The sequence below is a fragment of the Chiloscyllium punctatum genome, chromosome 49 (genome assembly GCF_047496795.1).
Source record: "Chiloscyllium punctatum isolate Juve2018m chromosome 49, sChiPun1.3, whole genome shotgun sequence".
Taxonomy (NCBI): domain Eukaryota; kingdom Metazoa; phylum Chordata; class Chondrichthyes; order Orectolobiformes; family Hemiscylliidae; genus Chiloscyllium; species Chiloscyllium punctatum.
Genome location: NC_092787.1, coordinates 45,648,088 through 45,671,435, shown reverse-complemented (window position 1 = coordinate 45,671,435; position 23,348 = coordinate 45,648,088). Strand labels below are relative to the sequence as shown.

The 23,348-nt window shown below is 41.0% G+C and overlaps 1 protein-coding gene across 9 annotated transcripts in view; it reads right to left on the bottom strand.

Annotated features, from left to right (window-relative positions):
• Positions 1 to 23,348, bottom strand: part of pnpla7b (patatin-like phospholipase domain containing 7b) — a 340,731-nt gene that overhangs the window by 239,081 nt on the left and 78,302 nt on the right. For 8 of the 9 annotated variants that reach the window (XM_072566409.1, XM_072566407.1, XM_072566411.1 and 5 more), the window contains exons 12-14: positions 16,408 to 16,564; positions 2,382 to 2,453; positions 238 to 344 (exon numbers count right to left, since the gene is read on the bottom strand). In XM_072566409.1, coding sequence (XP_072422510.1) covers positions 238 to 344; positions 2,382 to 2,453; positions 16,408 to 16,564 — 336 coding nt within the window. The remainder of the gene's footprint in view (positions 1 to 237; positions 345 to 2,381; positions 2,454 to 16,407; positions 16,565 to 23,348) is intronic. The other variant, XM_072566410.1, reaches the window with a different exon arrangement.

Below are 23,348 nucleotides of genomic sequence, written 5' to 3'. Positions count from 1 at the left end.
GGAACCTTAGAAAACAGCATATACAATTACTTTTGAAGTGCATGAATTATCATCATTTAAGCAAACGTGACATCCACTGGGTCCATCATTATTTAGAATGGAAGGTTTTTTTTCAAATTTAGTATTGGTACAGAACGGAGGGTAAGTTTGATGCAGGTTGCCCTACTCAGTTTCAAATCCACTTAGCACTCCGTGTTGATTTTGGGACCTAGAACCTGGGCTGAAATCAATATGTACCTTGACAGCAGACATGACAGGACTGGAACAACGTTCCTCCGCTGACTGGCTGATCCTTGCCCTTTCATAAGCCATATCCATGTCAGACTTACTGCTGGTCGCTCCTCCTGCAACAACAACCACCAATGATCTCAAAGCGAGAGAGCAAATTATTAATCCAATTTCACAAAGATTGTCATCTGTATTAAACATCTGGTTTATACAAACATAACCACGATACTGATTCACTTTACAGACAAATGAAGCCAATTTGTCAATTTGGGGTCTGGATTATATGTAATTATTATTTCCTCTGTGAAAGTGCTCAAATTTGGTTTGCAGTCCACTAATAAAGGATTCAGTGCCTGGTGTTGAAACCTCAGTTCATGGCGGGGGAGTATTTCTTAATTTGTGATTATTGGGAATAAATCTACACCCAAATGAAAAATTAACAAAGCTTTCAGCACTACAGGAACAACAAATGAGCCAGGAGCGATGACAGCATGTCTTAATCTGATATAACCGAAGTGAGCAATACGTCAAAGGGGAAGAGCATCTTTAAATTGAACATCAAGCAGCGAGGTTGTTTTGCACACTTTGAAATAAGTGTTAAGCAACATCGCTCAGTTTAAAGCTGAAGATGCCATTTTATTTCAATAAAATAGATTTGCTACTGCAATCTCTGTTAGGTATATACACAAATGGCAGTGACACCTCATTTTCCCTAAGCTGCATCAAAACTACTATGTATCATTGACGACAGTCACATAATCACAGCTCTTCAAATGGGAAAAGAAAGATATCAATGTGCAAATTCTGACCAGGCTGCTCATAGTGATTACAAGTGAGGGAAACAGACATGCCAGGCATGGCCAAATTAATCTTAAATGCTCTGCTTGAAATGATCGGCACTCCCAGACAAGAATTAGCTACTTGAGGAAAGCTACTTGACGGGTAGCACCATGACTCAGTGGTTAGCAATGCTGCCTCACAGCGCCAGGGACCCAGGTGACTGTCTGTGTGGAGTTTGCACATTCGCCCCATGTCAGCATGGGTTTCCTCCAGGTGCTCAGGTTTCCTCCCGCAGTCAAAAGATGTGGGGGTTAGTTGAATTGGCTGTGCTAAATTGCCCATAGTATTCAGGAATGTGTTGGTTATGTGCATTAGTCAGGGGAAATGTAGAATAATAGCGTACAGGAATGGGTGGGTTACTCTTTGGAGAGTTGGTGTGGACTCATTGCACCACTCTAATCTAGACTCTGATTTCCAGCATCTGCAGTCCTCACTTCTGTCTTATAGGGCCAAATAGCCTGTTTACACACTATAGGGATTCTATGATGCATTACAGTGACTTCTAGCATGTCTCAAACTAACCCAGTCAAGGTCAGCATCTTCAGAAATACGAGAAAGAAAACTGCAAGGAATAATCAAACAATTTAGCAGAGTATGAGCAGTGATCCTATATATTTGTTTCTCTTTTGGTTTTAAGTGTTTGGTATGAACAATGAATAGCCCAATAAAAATACTAAATGTGCATCTGTATTAACTATTAAAATAAAAACCACGCAACCGTTTTGTCTATTCTGACACTTGGATTATGGGATGTAGGTCTTTGGTGAACCAATAAAATAGCTGCACACTCCACACACATCTCATTTGAAAAGATCCAGGAAACCTAAATTGCTGTGGATGTTTTGGTTGCATCCGTTAATTGGCGGTGTGTTTTGGGCCCAAGGACAACCTGGGCATTGCTGTACATGAACTAAATATCACATGTGGTGGTCTGGCCTAGCCAGATCTGCAGAGAGGCTCCTGCAGTACACGAAAGGAAGAAAGAGTCTGGCAGATCACCCCAAGATAGGGTAGATACTTCACATCACACCCATGTCTGATGATATAATGCTTTCCATGTGGCAGAGTTCTTTACACTTTCGAGACCAACGAAGTGGAATTCCTGGAATTCGTGCTTACCCTCCTGTTGTCAAGTGGAGCACTGCCACCACCGATCAATCAAAATGGCCAAATTTAGCAAATGACCGGGAAGAAAATTTGATACCTACCTGGTTTGGCCAGCTCAGTACCAGTTTCATAACCCTAACTACCTAGGGCAGAAAACAAGGCATTCAAGTATTGCCAATATCATGCTGTATACACTAGTCACTGACCTGGGATATCCAAAGGCACAGATACTGAGCGCCATCTCTTGTTAAAACAATCCCCTGCCACATTCTTGTAATCTGAAATAAGGAATAAAGAAAATTCTAATAGATCTTAATCTTAAAAAATATCTGTCTGAACAGGTTGATTAACAAGACCTACAAAGAAAACTGACAATGTGATGTAGCTCAGTTAGGAAGTATATGCTATGCACAGTGGTAATGTCTTGACCTCTGAACTGGGAGGCTTGGGTTCGAGTGCCATTTGCTCCAAATATAGGTAGTGACATCTCTGAACAGGTTGGTTAGAAAATATCTATACTGGTACCATAAATGTCTCAGAACTGACAACCAGACTTCTCCGACCACTGGGATTCAAGACAGCCCATAAATCGACAGCCACGCTTAAACAAAAACTTGCCGGGACAAAAGACCCATTACCCATCATGTGCAAGACTCACGTAATTTACAAGATTCCATGCAAAGACTGCACAAAACACTGGATAGGACAAACAGGCAGACAACAAGCAATCTGCATCCATGAACACCAATTAGCCATTAAATGCCATGACCAGCTGTCCCTAGTAGCCATATGCACAGATGACAGGGACCACAAATTTGACTGGAACAACACAATGACCATAGGACAAGCTAAACAGGACAGCCAGAGAATTTCTAGAAGCATGTCACTCATCCACAGAGTCTATCAACAAGCACATAGACCTAGACCCGGTCATTACAACAAACAACTGGAACTAGCAGCCTGAAGCATCAGGCACGGAACAAAATAAATTCCAGAGGACACAGTACAGCAGCGCTTCACAGGGGGGTCCAAAGCACTGAAGATGTCACCCAAACAGGGGAGGAAACATCTGCAGATCAACTTCTCAGCTCGGTGAACATACCCCAACCATGACAACCAACATCTGAGCTACAAATCTTTATGCAAACCTTGAATTTGGTACCAGGGGCGCTCTTGTGATGCCATGGTAGCATTCCAGCTTCTGAGCTAGGGGGCTTGGATTCAAGTCCCACCTGCTCCAGCAGAGTGCAATAATCTCTCTAAACAGGTAAATATGTGAATATAACTATTTTCTATAGGATTCACTGGACATTTCACTTTTTCCATAGCCAACAGCAGAAAGGTCCATCCATTATTATACAACAGACCGAACCAAGTGTATCAATAATCCTGACTATCGGTTGGCAGTAATGCTGTGCTTACTTCTTTTGTGCCTAGTTTCAAATCAAGCACAGACTGACAGTATCAATCTCATCTCATGTGAAATGCGCTCAGGACTTTCACATCCATGCCCTGGTAGGCCTCAGAAATACCCTAGTGAATGTCCATAAAAGAACGACAATGATGACTGGCCTGGAAAATAGGAAGGATCAGGTATATTGAGTGTCTTTCGCAGCAGTTGGGAACCATGCAACGCTGAATGAAGCTCTGTGTAGTCTAGCTGACTGGCCGGTGCTCAAGACTGAATAGGAGTACCATAAATGCAGCACAGCACAACACAACTGAAAACTTCAAAGGCAACTTTAAAGTGATTGAAAAATTACAATTATGAAGTGTTCTACTCACATAGTATCCACAATTATTAAACTCAATTCAGCATCCCTCTCCACATTTCATATGGAATCAGGCCAAACACGAGCAAGGAAACCTCCTGCTGATTAACACCAGCCTAACTGATGAATCAATCTTACTCCATGCTGAACACTACTGAGAAAGCACTGCAGGTAAAGACATAAGCTTCAACATCCTTCACCAAAACTGGATTGTAACACCACTATTTTCTGAGCTGCTGAGTCTTAAACCGCATTGCTGCTAGATTTAGGTGGGGAGGGGGAGCATTTGCTGAAGGAAAAAGAAAAACAAAAACCTTATTTGACCTTGTCCTCAACAACCATCCTGGAGCAGATGAGTTTGTCCACAAAACGCAGAAGTAACCACATCACAACCACTGTGGAGACAAAGTCCCATCTTCACAGTGAGAATGCTCTCGATCCTGTTGTGTGGCACTACCACACTGCTTAACAGGCCAGACATTGGACAAATCTCGCAACTCAAAACTAGGCATCTCTGAGGTGCCATGGGTCATCAACTGCAGCAGAATTGTATTCAACAACAATCTGAAACACATGGCCTGGCATATCCCTGACTCTGCCATTACCATCATGCTGGAAGATCAACACAGGTTCAATGAAGTGTACAGAAACACCAGACATCTAAAAATGAGGTGCTAACAAGGTGAAGCTACACCACAGAATTCCTTGCATGCTAAACAGAAAAACTTGAAAGTGACAGGGTTAAACAATCCCATACCAACAGATCAGATCTAACCTCCGCAATACTGCCACATCCAGTTGTAAATGGAGGTGGACAATTACAACACAGTGGAGGAGGCAGCTCTACCAATATCCCATCCTCAACAATGCAAGAGCCCAGCAGATCAGCACAAAGCACACTACGTGAGTCGTTTGCAAACATTTTTCAGCCAGGATTACTGCATGGACAATGCATCTCAGCCTCTACCTGAGGTTTTCTAATTCATAGTGAGCAGTCTTCAACTAATTCTATTTACTCCATATCAAGGTATCAAAGGCACTGAATACTGAAAAAGGCTATGGGCCCTGACGTCATTCGGCAAAAGTGTTGAAGACTTTGCACTCCAGCACCGATTGTGCCCCTAGTCAAGCTCCTCTAGTACAGCATCTTCTAACCCATGTGGAAGATTGTCCAAGTATGGATTGTCCACAAAAAGCAAGAAAAAAAATCTAACAGCCAACTACTACCCTCATGATAAAATTGGGCAGATTCAACAAGGCTTCGTCAAGGGGAGGTCATGCCTGACAAACATGTTAGAACTCTTTGAGGGAGTATTGAGCAAGTTAGACAGGAGAGCCAGTGGACGTGATCAATTTGGATTTCCAGAAGGTCTTTGTACAAGGTGTCACACAGGACAATGTTATAGAAGATAAAATACTGGATTAATGGTGCTGGAAGAGCACAGCAGTTCAGGCAGCATCCAACGAGCAGCGTTTCGAGCATCTGCAGTCCTTGTTTTTACCTTATATAAGATAAAAGCCCATGGTATTGCGGGCAATATACTGGCATGGATAGAGGATTTGCTGACTGGCAGAAGACCGGGAGTGGGGGTAAATGGGTTTTTTTCAGGACGGAAGCTGGTGACTAGTGGAGTTCCGCAGGGGTCAGTATTTGGACCACAATTATTCATGTTACAGATTAATGACCTGAATGAAGGAACTGAGGGCATTGTTAAGTTTGCAGGTGACACAAAAATAGGTAGCGTTGAAGAAGCAGGGAGGCTGCAGAAGGACTTGGACAGGCCAGGAGAGTGGGCAAAAAAGTGACAGATGGATTACAATGTTGGAAACTGTGAGGTTATGTACTTCAGTAGGAAAAACAGAAACATACAGCATTTTCTAAATGGGAAAAGGCTTTGGAAATCTGCCGCCCAAAGGGATTCAGAAGTCCTAGCTCAAGATTTTTTTTTAAGGTTTCAGTTTCAGTTGGCAGTTAGTGCTCCAGTGAGGCTCAGTGCAAGCAGGAAGGATCAGCACCAAATCTTAGGGTCTGAGGCACTTCCTTCCATGTCCTTTACCCATTCCCACATCTCAGGCAGTCATGAAAAGGGCCGCTTTTATGCTCGAAACATCAATTCTCCTGCTCCTTGGATGCTGTCTGACTGGCTGTGTTTTTCTAACACCACGCTCTTCGATGCTTTCAGCACAGCCTACCCACTTTTGCCTACTCATTGTCCCCATTTCTCCTTTTCTGGTTTATTATTAACCATCCCTTTGACTGCTTAACTGTCACTCTCTGTTTCTCTCTCTCTGGGTTCTGTCCCCACCTATCTGCTCACTCCTTTCCCCCTCCCTTCCCTAACATCACATAAATACTAATTTTCCCTGCTACTTTCAGGTGGCAAGAAGGGTCACCAGACTTGAAACATTAACTCTGCTTTCTCTCCACAGACACTGCCAGACCTGCTGAATTTCTCCAGCAATTTCTGTTTCGGTGATACAGAGGAACCTTGATTATCCAAATATCAAATATCGGATCATCCAAAGATGATTTCAAGGTCCTGCAAAAACTTTACATCAAAGAGGTCAGTGTATCTGACTTATCTGTACTGAGGAAGATATGAAGATGCTGGCAAAAACAAAGAAACACAAGCAGCTCACGCAACAGTGGCTGGATATGTTTTAGGTAAGGGTTGTTACACAGCCCATTACGTAATTAAGTGTTTTACAGTTTTCCTGGCACTTTACCAGACAGTTCATTTTAAAAAAAACAGCCGAGAACGTAAATGATGCATAAGACAGGGCTTCCATCTTTCTATCACGAGACTGCGTTCCCGGAAACTGATAGTGTCAGTGGTTTTGCGATCATACCAGCTGTTCGGGACCTTGTTTAATGCTGGGATTTCATGGTATGGGTGTAGTTCTTCTCCATTTAACCTGTAACTTGCAGACTGCAAAGATTAGTTTGCTTCAATGGCAGACTCATTAAAATTACAGATGTAAACAAATTCTCCGGTACAACACAGTGTTAGATCAGTATGGTTTCCCCTGTTTAAGTTAAAATAAGTTATCTGAATCATCAATTAAACAAAATTGTGCCCGCCTATCTCGTTCGGATAATCAAGGTTCCTCTGTACCCAAATTCTTAATTTAGGTTCCACCTTACAACTAATTCCTGGATAGATATTTTCTAATCTACCTGCCCACAAATGTAACACATCTGGAATGGGTGGGACTTGAACCCAGGTCTTTTGGCTCAGAGGCAGTAATACAACTGCTGCACCATAACAGCCCTCATTCCCGGGTATCAGCTATATTGGAATTATCTGAATTTGATTTCCAGCTATAATTCATTCCTGCTCTGTTATACTATATTCCAGCCACCTGGAAGTCTGAACTGGATTTCAGTCTGCAATGTATTGTTGAAGTGCCTTTATGTACTGACAAGGATAAACTGTGCACTTTTAGGGCTTTTGTCCTTAATTATAAATAACATTAATATGTATAATGGTAACAAAAAATTATAATAGCTGACAACAAAGCAGGGATTACTGCCCTTGCTGAAAATGCTGCATTCATTATGTGTGATCAGTACCAAGTAAAACATGTAAATTGATAATAAACAAAAGTGGAGCAAAATTCCAGAACAAAACAGACTCGCCAATTGCAAACCCTGAGTTGAATGTTTGGAGGTGCCATTCCTCTGGCATTTTAAGATGAGATGCTTTCTCTATTAAGTAATTACATACACAAAATGTGTTTACTGTGTACCTACTTGCTTTGTTCATGTGGAGAGTACAATGAACCTAAAGTCTTGTAACTTGATGACAATGGATTCACACTTAACTTATCAGGAGAGAGCTCTGACCTACTTACTGTTCTAAACAGTACTTTAAAAATGTGCATGCATTGGTAAATTAAGCTATGATGCTAAAACAATAGATGCAGTTATTTAGTCGTTGGAAGTTATTTTATAAATCACAGTTGAAGCATATACTGAAATATCCCACATTGACACTAGAAAGTAAAGCACTTTCTATGAGGAGGCTCTGGGATAATGCAAGTGATTAACTGGAGGCTGAGTATAAAGGATGCCTTTAAAGTACTTACATCCTTAAGGAAGTAGCAATCATCCATTCAAACTATTTACTTCCTCTTCTACAATTTGGATCACTTGACAAAATGATGTATTTCTTGTATCAGCAAGAATGTTTTAGCAATTTTCAGAGTTTTGCATTCATTATTTCAGCATAGAATTCATCTTTAGTCTGCCAGCTCTCTTCACAGAAATCCAGTAATCCACAGTTTCTCAATCTAAAATACAATTTTTCTCTGAAATGCAATGACTGTTGAAGATATTTATAATAATTATCATAAATGGGGAACTTCAAAAAGAAAACCCAAATATTTTACTGTCGCCTTATTGCTGACGACCTAGCAGTAATAGGAGATTCACAGGGACAAAATGTTGGTTGGGAAGCATTGTTTATTTACTTTGTTCTATGGAGGGCCCCCAGACCCCAACGAGGTTTTACAACTGAATAGTTGATCTTGTGTGCAATACTCAATTGGGGACTGTGGCCAACTTAGGGTTTTCGTACAACTGCTTTTGGAAATCCTTCCTGTTATATGCATACATAATTCACATCCCGTTGAACTAGGTAGACTACTGAGTTGCCCCCTTCCCCGGTTGAATTTCAAAAAAGTTTCTGAATGGATTAATAATGGGAAAAGAAGCAGAAGCAATATCAAAGCTGCAACAGAGATCACAAATCCTTTCTTAAGAAACTGAATAGTCATCTGACCAAGTCACCAGCACTGATGTTGCTTCTTCAGCTCAGCAACAATTTTGCTGGATGGTGTTCTATGATGAGACATGGGACACTTTACCATTGAATCCCTACAGGAAGCAGGCCATTCGGCCCGTTGATTTCATACCAATCCTCTGAAGAGCATCCCACCCTGACCCACCAGGCCCCTGCTCTATCCCTGTATTTCCCATGGCTAATCCACCTAGCATGCACATCCCCGGACACTACAGAACAATTTAGCATGGCCAATCCACTTAACCTGCATATCTTTGGACTGTGGGAGGAAATCCATGCAGACATGGAGAGAATGTGCAAACTCCACATAGACAGTCACCCGAGGGTGGAATCGAACTTGGATCCCTGGACCTGAGAGGCATTATTACTAACCACTGAACCACTGCGTTGTTCCATAAATGCAAGTTACTACAGGCATGTAAGCATTAAAGAATTTTGAATATCTATCTAGTTCTACAGCAGCACAACCTGAAGAAAGGTTAGGATTGAAACTGAAGAGGTTAAACTGGAATCCTGAGGGAACCAGCAACCTTAACATGCTTGCTTCAGCACCATTTCCTCACAGGTAACAAAAATATCTCCGATCACCTGTTTGCTTTCTATAAAAAAGGATTAGTCATACAATTAAACACATTATTATTTCCTTATGCTTGCTTTACTTAACATGCTGGCACTGGCTGCTACAAATGTACTGTATATTCAGACAAATCTGAGGGATGGTGTGAGGAAGTAACATTTCAGGCAGTGGAACTCTGCTTCATTCTATTCTGTCTATTTGTATACTCGTGTTTAAATTGAGCTCTGAAAGATCATTTACTATTCACCCAAAAAAGTAACCCTATTGACTGGAAACGGGCTAAATTAACATCAGGGCGATACTAATCATTAACCCAAAGGTGTTGCAGCTTCAAGTGCAAGTCAGCATCCTCATGGTATCAAGTTTCCTGGCTTTTCCAACTGCCATGATGTTAAGATAACAAAATTAAAATGCCTCAAACAATGTGCTTTATTTAAGCGTGGCATGGGCTGCGATTCAAATCAGGTTGTACAATCACCTTCACAATGAGGGAGAACTGGCTAAACTAAAAATATACACGACAGTATCTTAAAGAGAAGAGGAAAATAAAAACAGGCTCTGCTTTTAAATATGAATCCATCTGTGAATTTTAGATTCTCTGAATGCTCTCTGAAGTATTAACCAGTTAGATCTTTTGTGATACTTATAGGTCCTGCTCTATACTTCCATAAGGTTGTACTTTTACCACAGATTTTAGGAGATTGCAACTTTTTTAAAGAAATCTGGCTTCGATCAATAACTGCTGTCAAAACGATTAATGATGACTCTGCCATATATAGCTGAAATCTGCTCAGACAGATCAGTACTTGCATGACCTAGCTGCAATTCTTTTTTATATTTCCTGTCCCAGTTGAAGCTCACAGACTCACGGTCATGCAGCAAAGGTGGTGACCATTCAGTCCATCACTTCTCTACTGGCTCTTTGAAAGACCAATCCAAACAGCCTGATTTCTGTACTTTCTGCACAGTCCTGTAAATTTTGCCTTTTCATTTTCTCTTTGGAAGATTACTATGGAATCTCCTTTCAGCATTCTCTCAGGCAGTACATTCTAGATCATAAAAGCTCACTTCATAAAGTGAAATTCTCATTCCTCTGGTTATTTTGACAATTCTCCCAACTGTTTTCTCAGGTTTTTGACACTCCTGCCATTGGAAACAGTTCCTCTCTATTCACTGAGGGGCAGGGGGTGTAGATAAAGAGAGTGTTAGGGAGAAGAGGAGGAAGTCCACCCAAGTGTGTGTTTGTGCGTGCAAGTGCCAAGGCAAAGAAGCCATCAATGCAGAATTCAGAGAGTCTCAGAGGCAAAAGCTGAGGATTTTGCATAGTAGGTCATAGTGCAAGTAGTGAAGCTACCTGTGGATGGGCAGGAGAGCAGTGCTATGGAAAGGTGGACTGCTAGAGACGGTGAATCCACAAGATGGGATGGAAAAGAAAGGCTGAGAGACAGGAAGAGAGGGAGACATCAGGGCGTTCCAGGGGGAGAGAGATTGAGGCTGTAGGGTGGAGAGAGAGAAAAGCTGAAAAGGTTTAAACCTGTTTACAAAGGAACACTCAGCTAACTAGGAAAATGCGATCACTGAGGTAATTAATTCCCTGCCAATGATTATGTACTTTCTAATTTGAAGCTATATATTTTCAGGACCTACTATATGAGGAAGTGTGTACTAGATGCTTTAGATTAGATTCCCTACAGTGTGGAAACAGGCCCTTCAGCCCATCAAGTCCACACCGACCCTCCGAAGAGTAATCCACCCCCCTCTGACTAATGCACCTGAACACTATGGCCAATTCACCTGAGCTGCACATCTTTGTGAATGTGGGAGAAAACCCACACAGACATGGGGGGAATGTCTGTGTAATGTTTGCACAGTCACCCAAGGCTAGAATCGAACCTGGGACCCTGGTGCTGTGAGGCAGCAGTGCTAACCACTGAGCCACCGTGCTGCCCCTGCTGTTAATTAAAACTTTAACGATTATTAAATTTAAATCTAAGATTAAAGCAACTACATGGTTAACATGTTCCAATTTTCACAAGTGACGGAAACTCATAAGCTGTGACTTTACTAGTCTGTCTCAGAATAAAAACTGATGATTGATTTAGCATCAATTACCATTTACAAAACAGAATCCCAAATAACGCCACCTTTTGTCTGAAGAAATGTTTCCTAATTTTAACTGCAGGAAGGCTCTAATTTTTCTTCTAGATTCAGCAACTGGTCAAAATAGTTTCTCTCAGTTACTTTTAGTTATTTGAAAGCATTGATTAAATTAGCCCTTCACTTTATTAATTAATTGGAATAGAACCATGGTTTCCACAATCTCTCCTCATAATTTAACTTTGACTGAGGGGAGAGAAAAAAAAATTGATAAAGGCAGGATAAAACAAGTCAAAGTACTGCCAGGAATTATTGTTAATCTTAAATTAAGTTTGAGAGTCAGAGATTGTATCCAAATATGATTTGAAGTGGATGGTGATCTTGATTCTGACTGCAATAGAAGTTATGGATTAAAAGATTAAAGAAAACAAAGACAACTGCATTAGAACTACAGGGAGAATTGATCATTAAAAACATCGCATTTATTTCGGCCTTAAATTGATGAAAGAAGAGCAAAATGTGGACACGTAAATAAACACTGAGACCACATTTCCTGCAGGCTTGCCAGACTTCAATCCATCCAATATTGATCATAGCTATACAAGTAAATATTTGTACAATAAACCAAACAGAGCAATCAATCTCAAAACACCAGCACGTTACAGCACAAACAATGATCACGCCATTTCAAGAACACAAAGTTCATGAATATGCAACTGCTGGGACTCTAGTATGCATTTACTGCAACTTGATCACTAAACCTGTAAAAAAAAAGTTATATTTTAGCAATCTCCTTGTAGGTATAAAGATATTGACTGGAAGCAAAGAGAGGGGACGAAGTTCACGAGTGTGGTGAGCAAACTGTACAACAAGTGCCTTTCAAAATTATTTACTGAATTTGCATGCTGACTTTTTGACAATGTACAAGTCACCTGTAGTACAGCATGTGCAGTCACTCTCCAATTCAATAATAATCTTGTTTATTTTTCTCACCAAAGCAGATAAAACCATATTTCTAACATTATACTCAATCGAAAAGGTTGTGCTCACTCAGCCTATCAGCATTCGCTAGCAGACTCTTCACATGTCTTGCGTTCCGGTGTATCTTTGTACTGCCAGCAAATCCCATTCCAATATCCTACAGCAGCAGATACCAAGCCACCTAAGAAGATGGTGGTGTAGTGATATTGTCCCTGCACTGACATTGCAGACATCCGGGCTATTGCACTAGAGGGACAGGGTCAGATCCCACCACGTGGAATTTAAATTCAATGAATAAAACTGGAATATAAAGCTTGTTTAGGTAATGTAACCATGACAACCATCATTGTATTTTATTAAAGCCCATCTGGTTCACTCATGTTCTTTACAGGAGGTGGTTTTCTATCCTCACTTGGTCAGACTTATGCACAGTTTTAGATCCGCATTACGAAGTTCAATTTTAACTGCCATCTGAAATGGTTCAGCAAGCCACCCAATTTGATGGATGTGCAGGAAGTGCTGGTATTGCCAGCGACATCCACATCCTTTGAAAGAATACACTTTCGCCCTAGTCGTTGATAAAGATTGTAAATAGTGAAGACCCTAGCATTGATCTATGTGGCAGCTCGTTAGAACTTGACAATCTGAAAATATTAGTAACTAACGGTTAGTCACTCAATCCTCGGTCCATACCAATATATTACCTCCAATACAATGAATGCTCAACTTGTGTGACAACCTCCGAGATAGCACCTTATTAAATGCCTTTTGTAAATTCAAACACACTATATTCACAGATTTCGCTATGATGCCTTGATTATCACACTGTTACAACACACTTCTGCTAACTAAACCAAACACCCAGAAAAGTTCACCTCACTTTATAAGCTGTTAAAGTATGAGCGACAGAGAACTCCCAAATTACTTTATTTAAAGAAAATATATCAATTTATTCATTAACTCTAAACGTGAACATTAAACAACAACTATTTACAACTCTAAGCCTCTTTTCTCTTCACTGCTTGTTATCTACCTCCAACTGTATAACAATATATTGTTCCAATAACAACCCGTATTAAAATTACATCAAGTTAATTTCAAAAACACACAGTGGCTGTTGTCTCTGATGTCTTTCTCCTTTTGGCTAAAGATCTCCTTGTCTTTTACTGCAAAGGTAGTTTCACACAAAAAAGGTACCTTTGATAGAGTGTGCTTTGAATAGCAGTCTGTCTTTAGATGGCAGTTACTCGGTGTCTAACTTTCAAACTGCCTGCCTCTTTTATTCCCCCAACATCGAACTGCCTTATTGGTTTGATGTTGGCAAAACAATAAATTTAGTATACACGGACATAATTTAAACTGATTGGTTGCTATTTTGACCAATTTAACCAAAACCCAGGTATCTGTTTCATAGCCAAGTGTTATGTATTTTCAATTTTCCAGTACACTCCGAGACTGCTAGCTAGTCATATGACAGGTGCTTGCAAGCTCTCAATGCAAAACAGCATCCACTCTTTCAAAGATACAGTACATGCTTTCAACTTCATAACAAACACTCATCCATCATCTCCAGCAGCAACAAGTGTTGAAACATTGAACATTACCTTTGTGAGATAGTGTGTTTCAGGTTATCTTTATTAACTCACTCACCAGTTCGCAATATTCATTGATACCAAGTTCCCGTTCATTTATCTTTATTTTCTTGAGAGTCGCTCGCTGGTCGGGATTGACAGCCCATGCCTTTCATAAATCTTTACTAGGAGAAAGTGAGGACTGCAGATGCTGGAGATCAGAGCTTAAAAATGTGTTGCTGGAAAAGCGCAGCAGGTCAGGCAGCATCCAAGGAGCAGGAGAATCAACGTTTCGGGCATGAGCCCTTCTTCAGGAATGAGGAAAGTGTGCCAAGCAGACTAAGATAAAAGGTAGGGAGGAGGGACTTGGGGGAGGGGCGTTGGAAATGCGATAGGTGGAAGGAGGTTAAGGTAAGGGTGATAGGCTGGAGTGGGGGTGGGGGCAGAGAGGTCAGGAAGAAGATTGCAGGTTAGGAAGGTGGTGCTGAGTTCGAGGGTTGGGACTGAGACAAGGTGGGGGGAGGGGAAATGAGGAAACTGGAGAAATCTGAGATCATCCCTTGTGGTTGGAGGGTTCCTAGGCGGAAGATGAGGCGCTCTTCCTCCAGCCGTCGTGTTGCTATGGTCTGGCGATGGAGGAGTCCAAGGACCTGCATGTCCTTGGTGGAGTGGGAGGGGGAGTTGAAGTGTGCTATGGTCTGGCGATGGAGGAGTCCAATGCTATGGTACAGTCCTCACCTACCACCCCACCAATCTCCATATACATCGTATCATCCGTCGTCATTTCCACCACCTCCAAACTGACCCCACCACGAGGGATACATTTCCCTCCCCTCCTCTATCAGCGTTCCGAAAAGACCACTCCCTCCGTGACTTCCTCGTCAGGTCCACACCCCCCACCAACCCAACCTCCACTCCCGGCACCTTCCCTTGCAACCGCAAGAAATACAAAACTTGTGCCCACACCTCCCCTCTTACTTCCCTCCAAGGCCCCAAGGGATCCTTCCATATCCTCCACAAATTCACCTGCACCTCCACACACATCATTTACTGCATCCACCGCATCTGATGTGGCCTCCTCTATATTGGGGAGACAGGCCGCCTACTTGCAGAACGTTTCAGAGAACACCTCTGGGACACCTGGACAAACCAACCCAACCACCCCGTGACTCAACACTTCAACTCTCCCTCCCATTCCACCATCGCCAGACCATAGCAACACGACAGCTGGAGGAAGAGCGCCTCATCTTCCACCTAGAACCCTCCAACCACAAGGGATGAACTCAGATTTCTCCAGTTTCCTCATTTCCCCTCCCCCCACCTTGTCGCCTAATTATGCAAGCAGACTGGATAGACACTCTTCATCCCATAGAAGTAGCAGTCAGCATTTAGCACATTTTAACCCATCTCCAGACTTCCACAAAGCCCTTCAAACCTTTGTGTACTATAAGTAATGTAACACAACAGTAATGGAATTTTAATATAGGTAAGAGCTGTATATAAAGGGGCTCTTCTAAGAACTGTATTTTGGAAAATAAATAAAAGAGGCTATTTTCATCACTCACTGATTTTGGTCGTTATTTGAACACGATCCCACACCTTCCTTCAAACTACACATTAATAATCTCCAACGATACAAATTCATCTTTCAGTTTCTCAACGTTGTTTATTAATATAATAGAAAGCAAAGTACCAATTGTAGCTATATTCCAGGCTTTGTGACTACCGTTAATTGTCCTTCATTTTCAGTGCATTCCCCCCTAGATTCAATACTCAAGTCATATTAATCCTTGCCAACTATTGAGCAGACAATATGTACATAATTGCCACTTTGAAATTTCCTTTTTGTTACTATCCCCAAGTAGATGGTATGCAAGTCACCAAGAATTTAGATTCATGAAGTAGGTCATACCCTTTCCCAAACTTACATCTGATCTGAAGATATGGATATCAAATTCCCCAACATCCCACCAACAGAGTAATGCGGCTATTATGCTTGACCATGCACTTACTTTATGTAAGTGTAAGGGCTTGAAAAATATCTATACCGTGATGTTTTCTAATGATTATTTTGGGACTTGGTTTATGTGAAGCATCATGATCCCAGTAAGAACCCCATTGCTCAGGTCAGTGATTTTGTAATTTGAGCTGACACCAAATGAGATATAATCTTTTGTAAGATCTGTTATAAGCCTCTGACAAATGGCTAACATACTTACCCAAAGACTATTAACAAAAAACACTGTGACTGAACCTTATTGTGGAATAACCAAATTGAAGACAATTTTTGGTAGATTGTTTTCCCACTCCCAATATCAAATTTTATTGGGAGATCTTTCCATATAAAATTCTATTATTTCATACAGTCAGAACAACATTATTCACAAAGTATTTCAAACCTCAGCATTTAAATTAGGTAGGCTTTTTACCTGTTTCCAAATTGTGCGCTGGAACATCTGCACCTCTGCTCACTTTCTCAAAATGATCTTCATCGGCCCCTAAGACGCTGTGTTGCCGTTTGACCATTTTTCCAGGGCTGGATGGGGCAATGCTGGACAGCGACACTAAGGGGATGGCCTGACTCTCCTGCAGGATATGAAGCATTTACCAAAATCACAACTAATCCATTATTCACACAATTCCTTCATGCACATGGCACAAATGATATATGTGGTGGAAGAGCATAAGCATCAAACTCAATTACGGGTAGGTTGTGGGCACATGATCTTCCCAGAAACCATAGGCCTAACTTTAGTTGTTCACTGTATTAGCAGAAAATTGAATATTATGAGGGAAATTACAATATTTTCTCATCAGGAATTTCAGGAAACATCACATATAAATAATTTTAGAAAGATTAGCTGAATTCTGGTATTAGCTTTCTTTTAACAGGTCAGATGACAGTCTTTCAACCCTAAACCCTAATTCAATCCTGGATAGATGAAGCAAGAAGCCTCCCTCTCCAGAGGCCTTTTTTAAGAGCCTAAGCCCTTCTCTAATCCAGAGCTGACTATTCTCACACAGCCCTGATCAGCTGTACTGTCAACTCAAGGTTAACAAAACCTCCACTACCTAACTGACAGCAAATGTCACTCACTAATCGCCCTACACTGACTCACGGTTGAAGAACACCTCAATTTCAAAACTCTCAGCTTTGCTTTCAAATCCCTCTATGGCCTCACCCCTCCTTACTCCTGTAAAAGTTCTTCAACCCTTAAACTATCTGTATCATCTCAACTTGCATAATTAAAGCAAGTTTTGATTTTAATCATTCAACCATTAGTGACAACATCTGGGCTGCTTGGACCTTAAGTTCTGCAATTTACTTCCTAAAATTCTCCATCATGTTTTCTTCCATAAAGGCACTAAAAGCTTTCAGCAAACTTTGAACAGCTATCCTAACATCTCCTCATGTCACTCCCCATCAGTTTTTGTATTAGCATGCTTCTGTGATGTACCTTGGGACTTTTAGTTATGTTAAAGATTGTATAAATGCAAGCTGCAATTCAATCATGCAATCCAACCAGAGTAGTTGATACTGGGCAAGTGACAGGCTTCAGAGACAGGCACTAGTTACGGCAGGCACCTCAAAGCATTAGTGATGTATTACTCGTGGTACCTTTCCTATTCCAGGAAGAGATCTGACAGCAGCATTCTCTCCCAAGTCAATTTGATCAATAACAAGGTGCTGATCATTTAAAAACAACTTCAGTGGGCAGGAAGTGGCTGTTCATGTACCTGACAGAGACTCTGGAAACAACTACTCCCCTAGGAGTTTGTTCATGCTGGGAGACTCCCAGGAGGACAGCAGAAACAGTTCATGGATATTTTCCATGGAAATGCTACTTTAATCTATTCTCGGCTGTCCAAGGTGCTTCAAATTCCCAGCTGAGATTTCTGTTCAGAATTGGTCTGTGTTAGAAGTGTGCACAGTATATGGGGAAAGCAAAGGCAATACATTATTGCTACTGGATAGGAACCAAACTAATGCTCAGGAGATCTGGTTTGAATTATTTTGTGGCAGATGGCAGAATTTGAAAATCTTAGAATGAAAAGTCTAATGACTGCCATATCAGTTATCTTAAAAAACCTCATCTGGCTAAGAGCCTATGTTCTCTGGATCAAGAAAAGAAAAAAAGTACTGGAGCTCCACATGTGGACACCCATGTTGTGGTATCTGAAGCACTCCTGAAGAGGTCCAACATCCTTGCCAGCTCATGGCATTCCCTGGTTTGTAACCAAACAAAATATAGAAAGTTCATTTGAAAGATAACAAACATATCACGATACTTACTCATAGGAACACAGACAAAGTCAAGGCATCAGACAGAGTGTGCAAACCTCCAAATAACTCATCTTTCTAACTCTCTAAGCATCATCAAGTCTGCAGATAACACAATGTACTTTTTAACCATCTCCAAACCCAACGAACAGGTTTGGAAGCAAGTCTTCCCTGATTCTGACGAGCTGCCTAACAGAGAGATTCATCTTCTTCAAAGCTTATGTTGTACAAACTAAGGGCACACCTTAGGTCATGTTGGTAACTTTACATTGAATCTATTTCATGAGGTTTCATAACCTGAGCTTCTGTCTCCTACTGCCCCACCCAATCATATCACCCATCTCAAAAATTATCTAATTATGAAATTGAAGCTTGCATACAAGTTGAACAAAACAGCATTCATCTGAACGTCACAAGGAATGCTCTAATGGATGCAGCTGGGAGACAACCTGAAAATTAAATTAGATTTCCTACAGTATGGAAACAGGCCCTTTGGCCCAACAAGTCCACCGGACCCTCCGAAGAGCAATCTATCCAGACCTAATCCCCTAGATTTACTCCTGACTAATGTACCTAACTCTATGGGCAATTTAGCTTGGCCAATTCACCTACCCTGCAAATCTTTGAATTGTGGGAGAAAACCAGATCACCCGGAGGAAACCCACGCAGGCACAGGGAGAATGGGCAAACTCCACACAGATAGTTGCCTGAGGTGGGAATTGATCCCGGGTCCCTGGTGCTGTGAGGCAGCAGTGCTACCCACTGAGCCACCGTGCCGCCTACTTGGAGTTGAATCTTCAACTCCAAGAGGCTCCAGACAATCCAGGATGTAGGAGGATTGGCAACCTTAACTTCAAGTTTGGGCCAATGCCTTTTGGTTACATGCACCTGGTGAGCTGGTCAAATTCTTTTTACATCTTTCCCGCGAACAATTACTTTGACCATCATGTTCAGAGGTTGGACTTCAGTTTTTCCCTAAACTTCTTTTCTTGAAACTCTGATTGTTCAATAACAAAATGGTGTGAGGGAATGTTTGAAAAGAAACAAGATGCATGTCAGGCCGCATGCTGCTTCAGTGCAATGCGCTTGAGGGGATGAGGGTGGAGATGGTTTTACCCTTATTCATCGCTGATGGGTAGCAGCTGCTGGTTGTGCAGATTCATTACTAAGCATTAAACTGATCAATTACATGAAAGTAACACAAATTAAACAGGAAAGTTAACATTGCGGGAAGTAATTAATTTCTACTTCTAGTTGATGGGAATTAATTGCTTGAAGTACTGTTCCCAGTCTCATCTGAATTTTAGTTTCTAGCTCATTTAACAAATTTATTCTGTCTGCCCTTTCCAACTTTTTGAACTGTATTAAACACAATGTGAAGATTACGGTACTGGAACCGGTGAATAGAAACTATTAGCAAAGTGTCGAGATAGTAGATTTGGGATCGGGGAAAGGTGAACTTGCATACATTTTAAAACGTGAATGACCACTGTGAACTCGATTGTCTAGTAACTCACAGAGAACATCCACAGATTTGCAGCAGAAGTAAGCCATTTGCCCCCTCACGCCTGCATTACTGTCCAGTAAGGTCATGGCTGATTCCAGCTCACTGTTACAGCCAATACAAACATACATGAACAGTGTATGTCATCAAACTGTTTTACTGATTGAGGTGGAGGGGTTGCAGTGGATGGTGGAGAGGCAGGAGTGGGCTTCTCTTTCAAATTACCTTTCGGAGATACTCTCTTAATCAATGATCTGTCACTATTTCAAGGCAGACCTTGAACATTCCCCAAAAATGTTGAAACACTGAGCTGGACAGTGATCTCTAAAGATAGTGTTGACCTACTTCCTTTCTTCCATCGGACAGAGAGTCAGGATAAAGGAGGTATTTTCAGGACGGCGACCTGTAACTAGTGGAGTGCCCCAAGGATTACTGCTGGGGCCACAAGTATTTACAATATGTACTAATGACTTGGATGAAAGAAGTGAATACACTGTCGCCAAGTTTATGGATGACAGAAAAATAAGCGGGAAGCGCGAGTGGAGAGAATAGTACAAAGACTCTGCCAAGGAAAGTGGACAGGTTAAGTAAGTGGGCAAAAGCTTGACACACAGAATATAAGGAAAACAGTGGCACATGGGGATCTGGGATTCTTTGTGCATGAATCACTAAAAGCTAACACCGAAATTCAGCAGGAAATCAGGAAGGCAGATATACGGTTGGCCATTATTTCCAAGACAATAGAGTACAAAAATAGGCATGTCTTACTAAAACTATACAAAACACTATTAAGATCACACCTAGAATACTGAGAATAGGTTTTTTGACTCTTAGTTCAGAAGAGAAACACTGGTATTGGAGGGAGTCCAGAGAAGGTTCCCTCTCATGTGGATGTTTTTTCTTATGAAACAGGTTGAGGAGGTAGGGCTTATAACCATTGAAGAAATAAAGCACATCTTATTGAAAATTAGGGTGGCTTGACAAAAGTAAAGAGTGTTTGCCCTTGGGGAGTCGATTGGTGAGTACATAATCTCAGAGTAAAGAGTTGCCAATTTCACAGCTGGGTGAGGGGGATCTTTTTCTCTCAGAGGCTAGTGAATCTGTGGTATGCTTTACTGCAGAGTGCTGTCAAAGCTGGATCATTAAGTACATGAAGCATGATAGAGAGAGATATATAGTAAGTAAGAGAATCAAGGTTTCTCAGGAAAGGGGAAGAAATTGGAGTTGAGAATATCAAATTCATTAATTCAATACTTTTCCAGAAACACTGTAAATCAATGGTTCGTTCAAAAACTGACAGGATTTTATAAATCATCGATGTCACCACACTTAAGAACATTGTGTACAATTTTACTCACCACATTAGAATAAAAGAATATTGCAGTGAATGAAATGATACAAGAGAGGACAATCAGAATGATCGAGTGGGAAGGTAAAATTGAATCCAAGAACAATTATGTAAATTGAGCATGTTCTCGGTGGAATAATAGAGGTTGAAAGGTGATATGATTGCTGTTATTAGGATTCAATGGGGACTAGATATTCCAGGCCACGATGAGTGATTTCACCTTCTCCAGAATAACACAAAGAGAGGACACGATGTGTGTTTAAATTCGATAGGCAAGAATGTACTGTAGGAATAACACTCCTCACAGTTTAATGGACATGAACTTCAGGCAAGCATCGGAACATGGAAAAGTTGCTGTCTGAGATGACTGTCTCTCTTTGGACAATCATGAGCGCATCTTCTATTCATGAAAAGCCAGATGAAGATTGCTGTGTTAAAATACTTCGACTAAATTTGCCACAATCCGAGAACATGCCTATTTCAATTCAATGGAGAATGTGAAGAAGGGCTCATGCCCGAAACGTCAATTCTCCTGCTCCTTGGATGCTGCCTGACCTGCTGCGCTTTTCCAGCAACACATTTTCGGCTATTTTAATTCAATCTCAATCTTAATTGCTACAAATTCTCAGGCACTGAAAATGAACTTTTACACATGGAATTTTTTTTCAACATTTTGTTGCATTAAACTTATAAAAGAAACCAATTACACACTGTTAAAACATTTTTTTTGCCTCCTTTTCTCTCTCCCACAATCCACTCTTTCCCTTGCTCTCTGCACCAAATTTGAAACTGCACTCACCAATGTGAGTTCTGATTCTGCACTGCTCATTAACAAATTGTTAATTAGACTAATTTAAGAGATGTAGTGTGGTCTGGACCAGACCAGACCCCCTCAAAATATTTTAAGAAGGTAGCCTATATCTTTACATTTGCTCCAGATGCAATTTGACTGGTTAAGTACTCGATGGTAAGCAATACACAATTTAGTCAAACATTATACTTAAAATACAACAAAAGAAAGAGGAACTTAGAATAACTAAACTTTTGGAAAGCTTAACTCAATAACAGTTATAGTAACTATTACTGATCAATGGTTCCAATATAGTAACATCCCATAAACATGCTGCATAGTAAAAAGAAAAATTCAGAAAACAGACTTTCTCACATGCAACACCTGCAGTAGGAAGAAAAGCCCCAGCCTCTAGTTGTAACTGAGAGACAGGAAACATAACTTCTACTTCTTCAAGACGCCAGCAGCTTTTGCTGAATTTAAAAGCTTAAAAAAAAACTAGAATCTCGGTCTGTGAGAACTGGCTACACCCATCCAGGCTGCTTCTATTGTTACAACTGTTAAAAAAAACCCCACAAGTTGTTTATATTACCCCAGACAGCTTGTAACTTCTTGTTCAATCTCTCTTTTAAAAGAAACCAAGACAAAATACCCCTCTTAAAGCCACAGCATCATCACAATAGTTAAAACTGCCCTCTTTCACACAATACCATTTCTGTCACCCATTCTCAGCAACTTGTTTGGCAATAACTTGTGAAAATTAAACTAGCAAGTGCTGTTAATTCACTGTCAGTGATAAATCCAGAGGTGAGAGGAGAAAGGAGCCACAGCAAAATTCAACCACTGGCAATCAGGAGAAGATTCTAAACCAGTTGGAGTTATACTTGGCACATAGGAAGATAGTTCAGATTGTTGAGAGTCAGTCATCTTAGCTCCAGGAGTTTCTCGGATAGATATTTTTAAATCAACATGAGACAGTACAGCACACCTCTGGTTCAAAAGGTAGAGACACTACCACTGTGACACACCAGCCCTCACTCCTCAGGATAGATATTCAATAATCAATCTGTTCAGTGATATTATTATATTTTTATGAAGCAGGTGGGACTGGAACCCAGGCCTCCTGGGACAGAGGTAGGACACGAGAGCCACTAGAGCCCTAGTTCCACAGGTTAGTGTCATAGGCACAACCATCTTCATCAATGACATTCTCTCCATCACAAGGTCAGAAGTGGGGATGTTTGCCGATGATTGCACAATGTTCAGCACATTTCAGGACTCTCAGGCACTGAAGCAGTCCATGCTCAAGTGCAGCAAGACCTGGACAATATCCAGGCTTGGGCTGAAGGATGGCAAACAATTTCCATGCCACATAAGCATTGGCAATGATGGAATTTTACCATCATCCTTTGACATTATAAATATAACTATGAGAAATAAGCAATT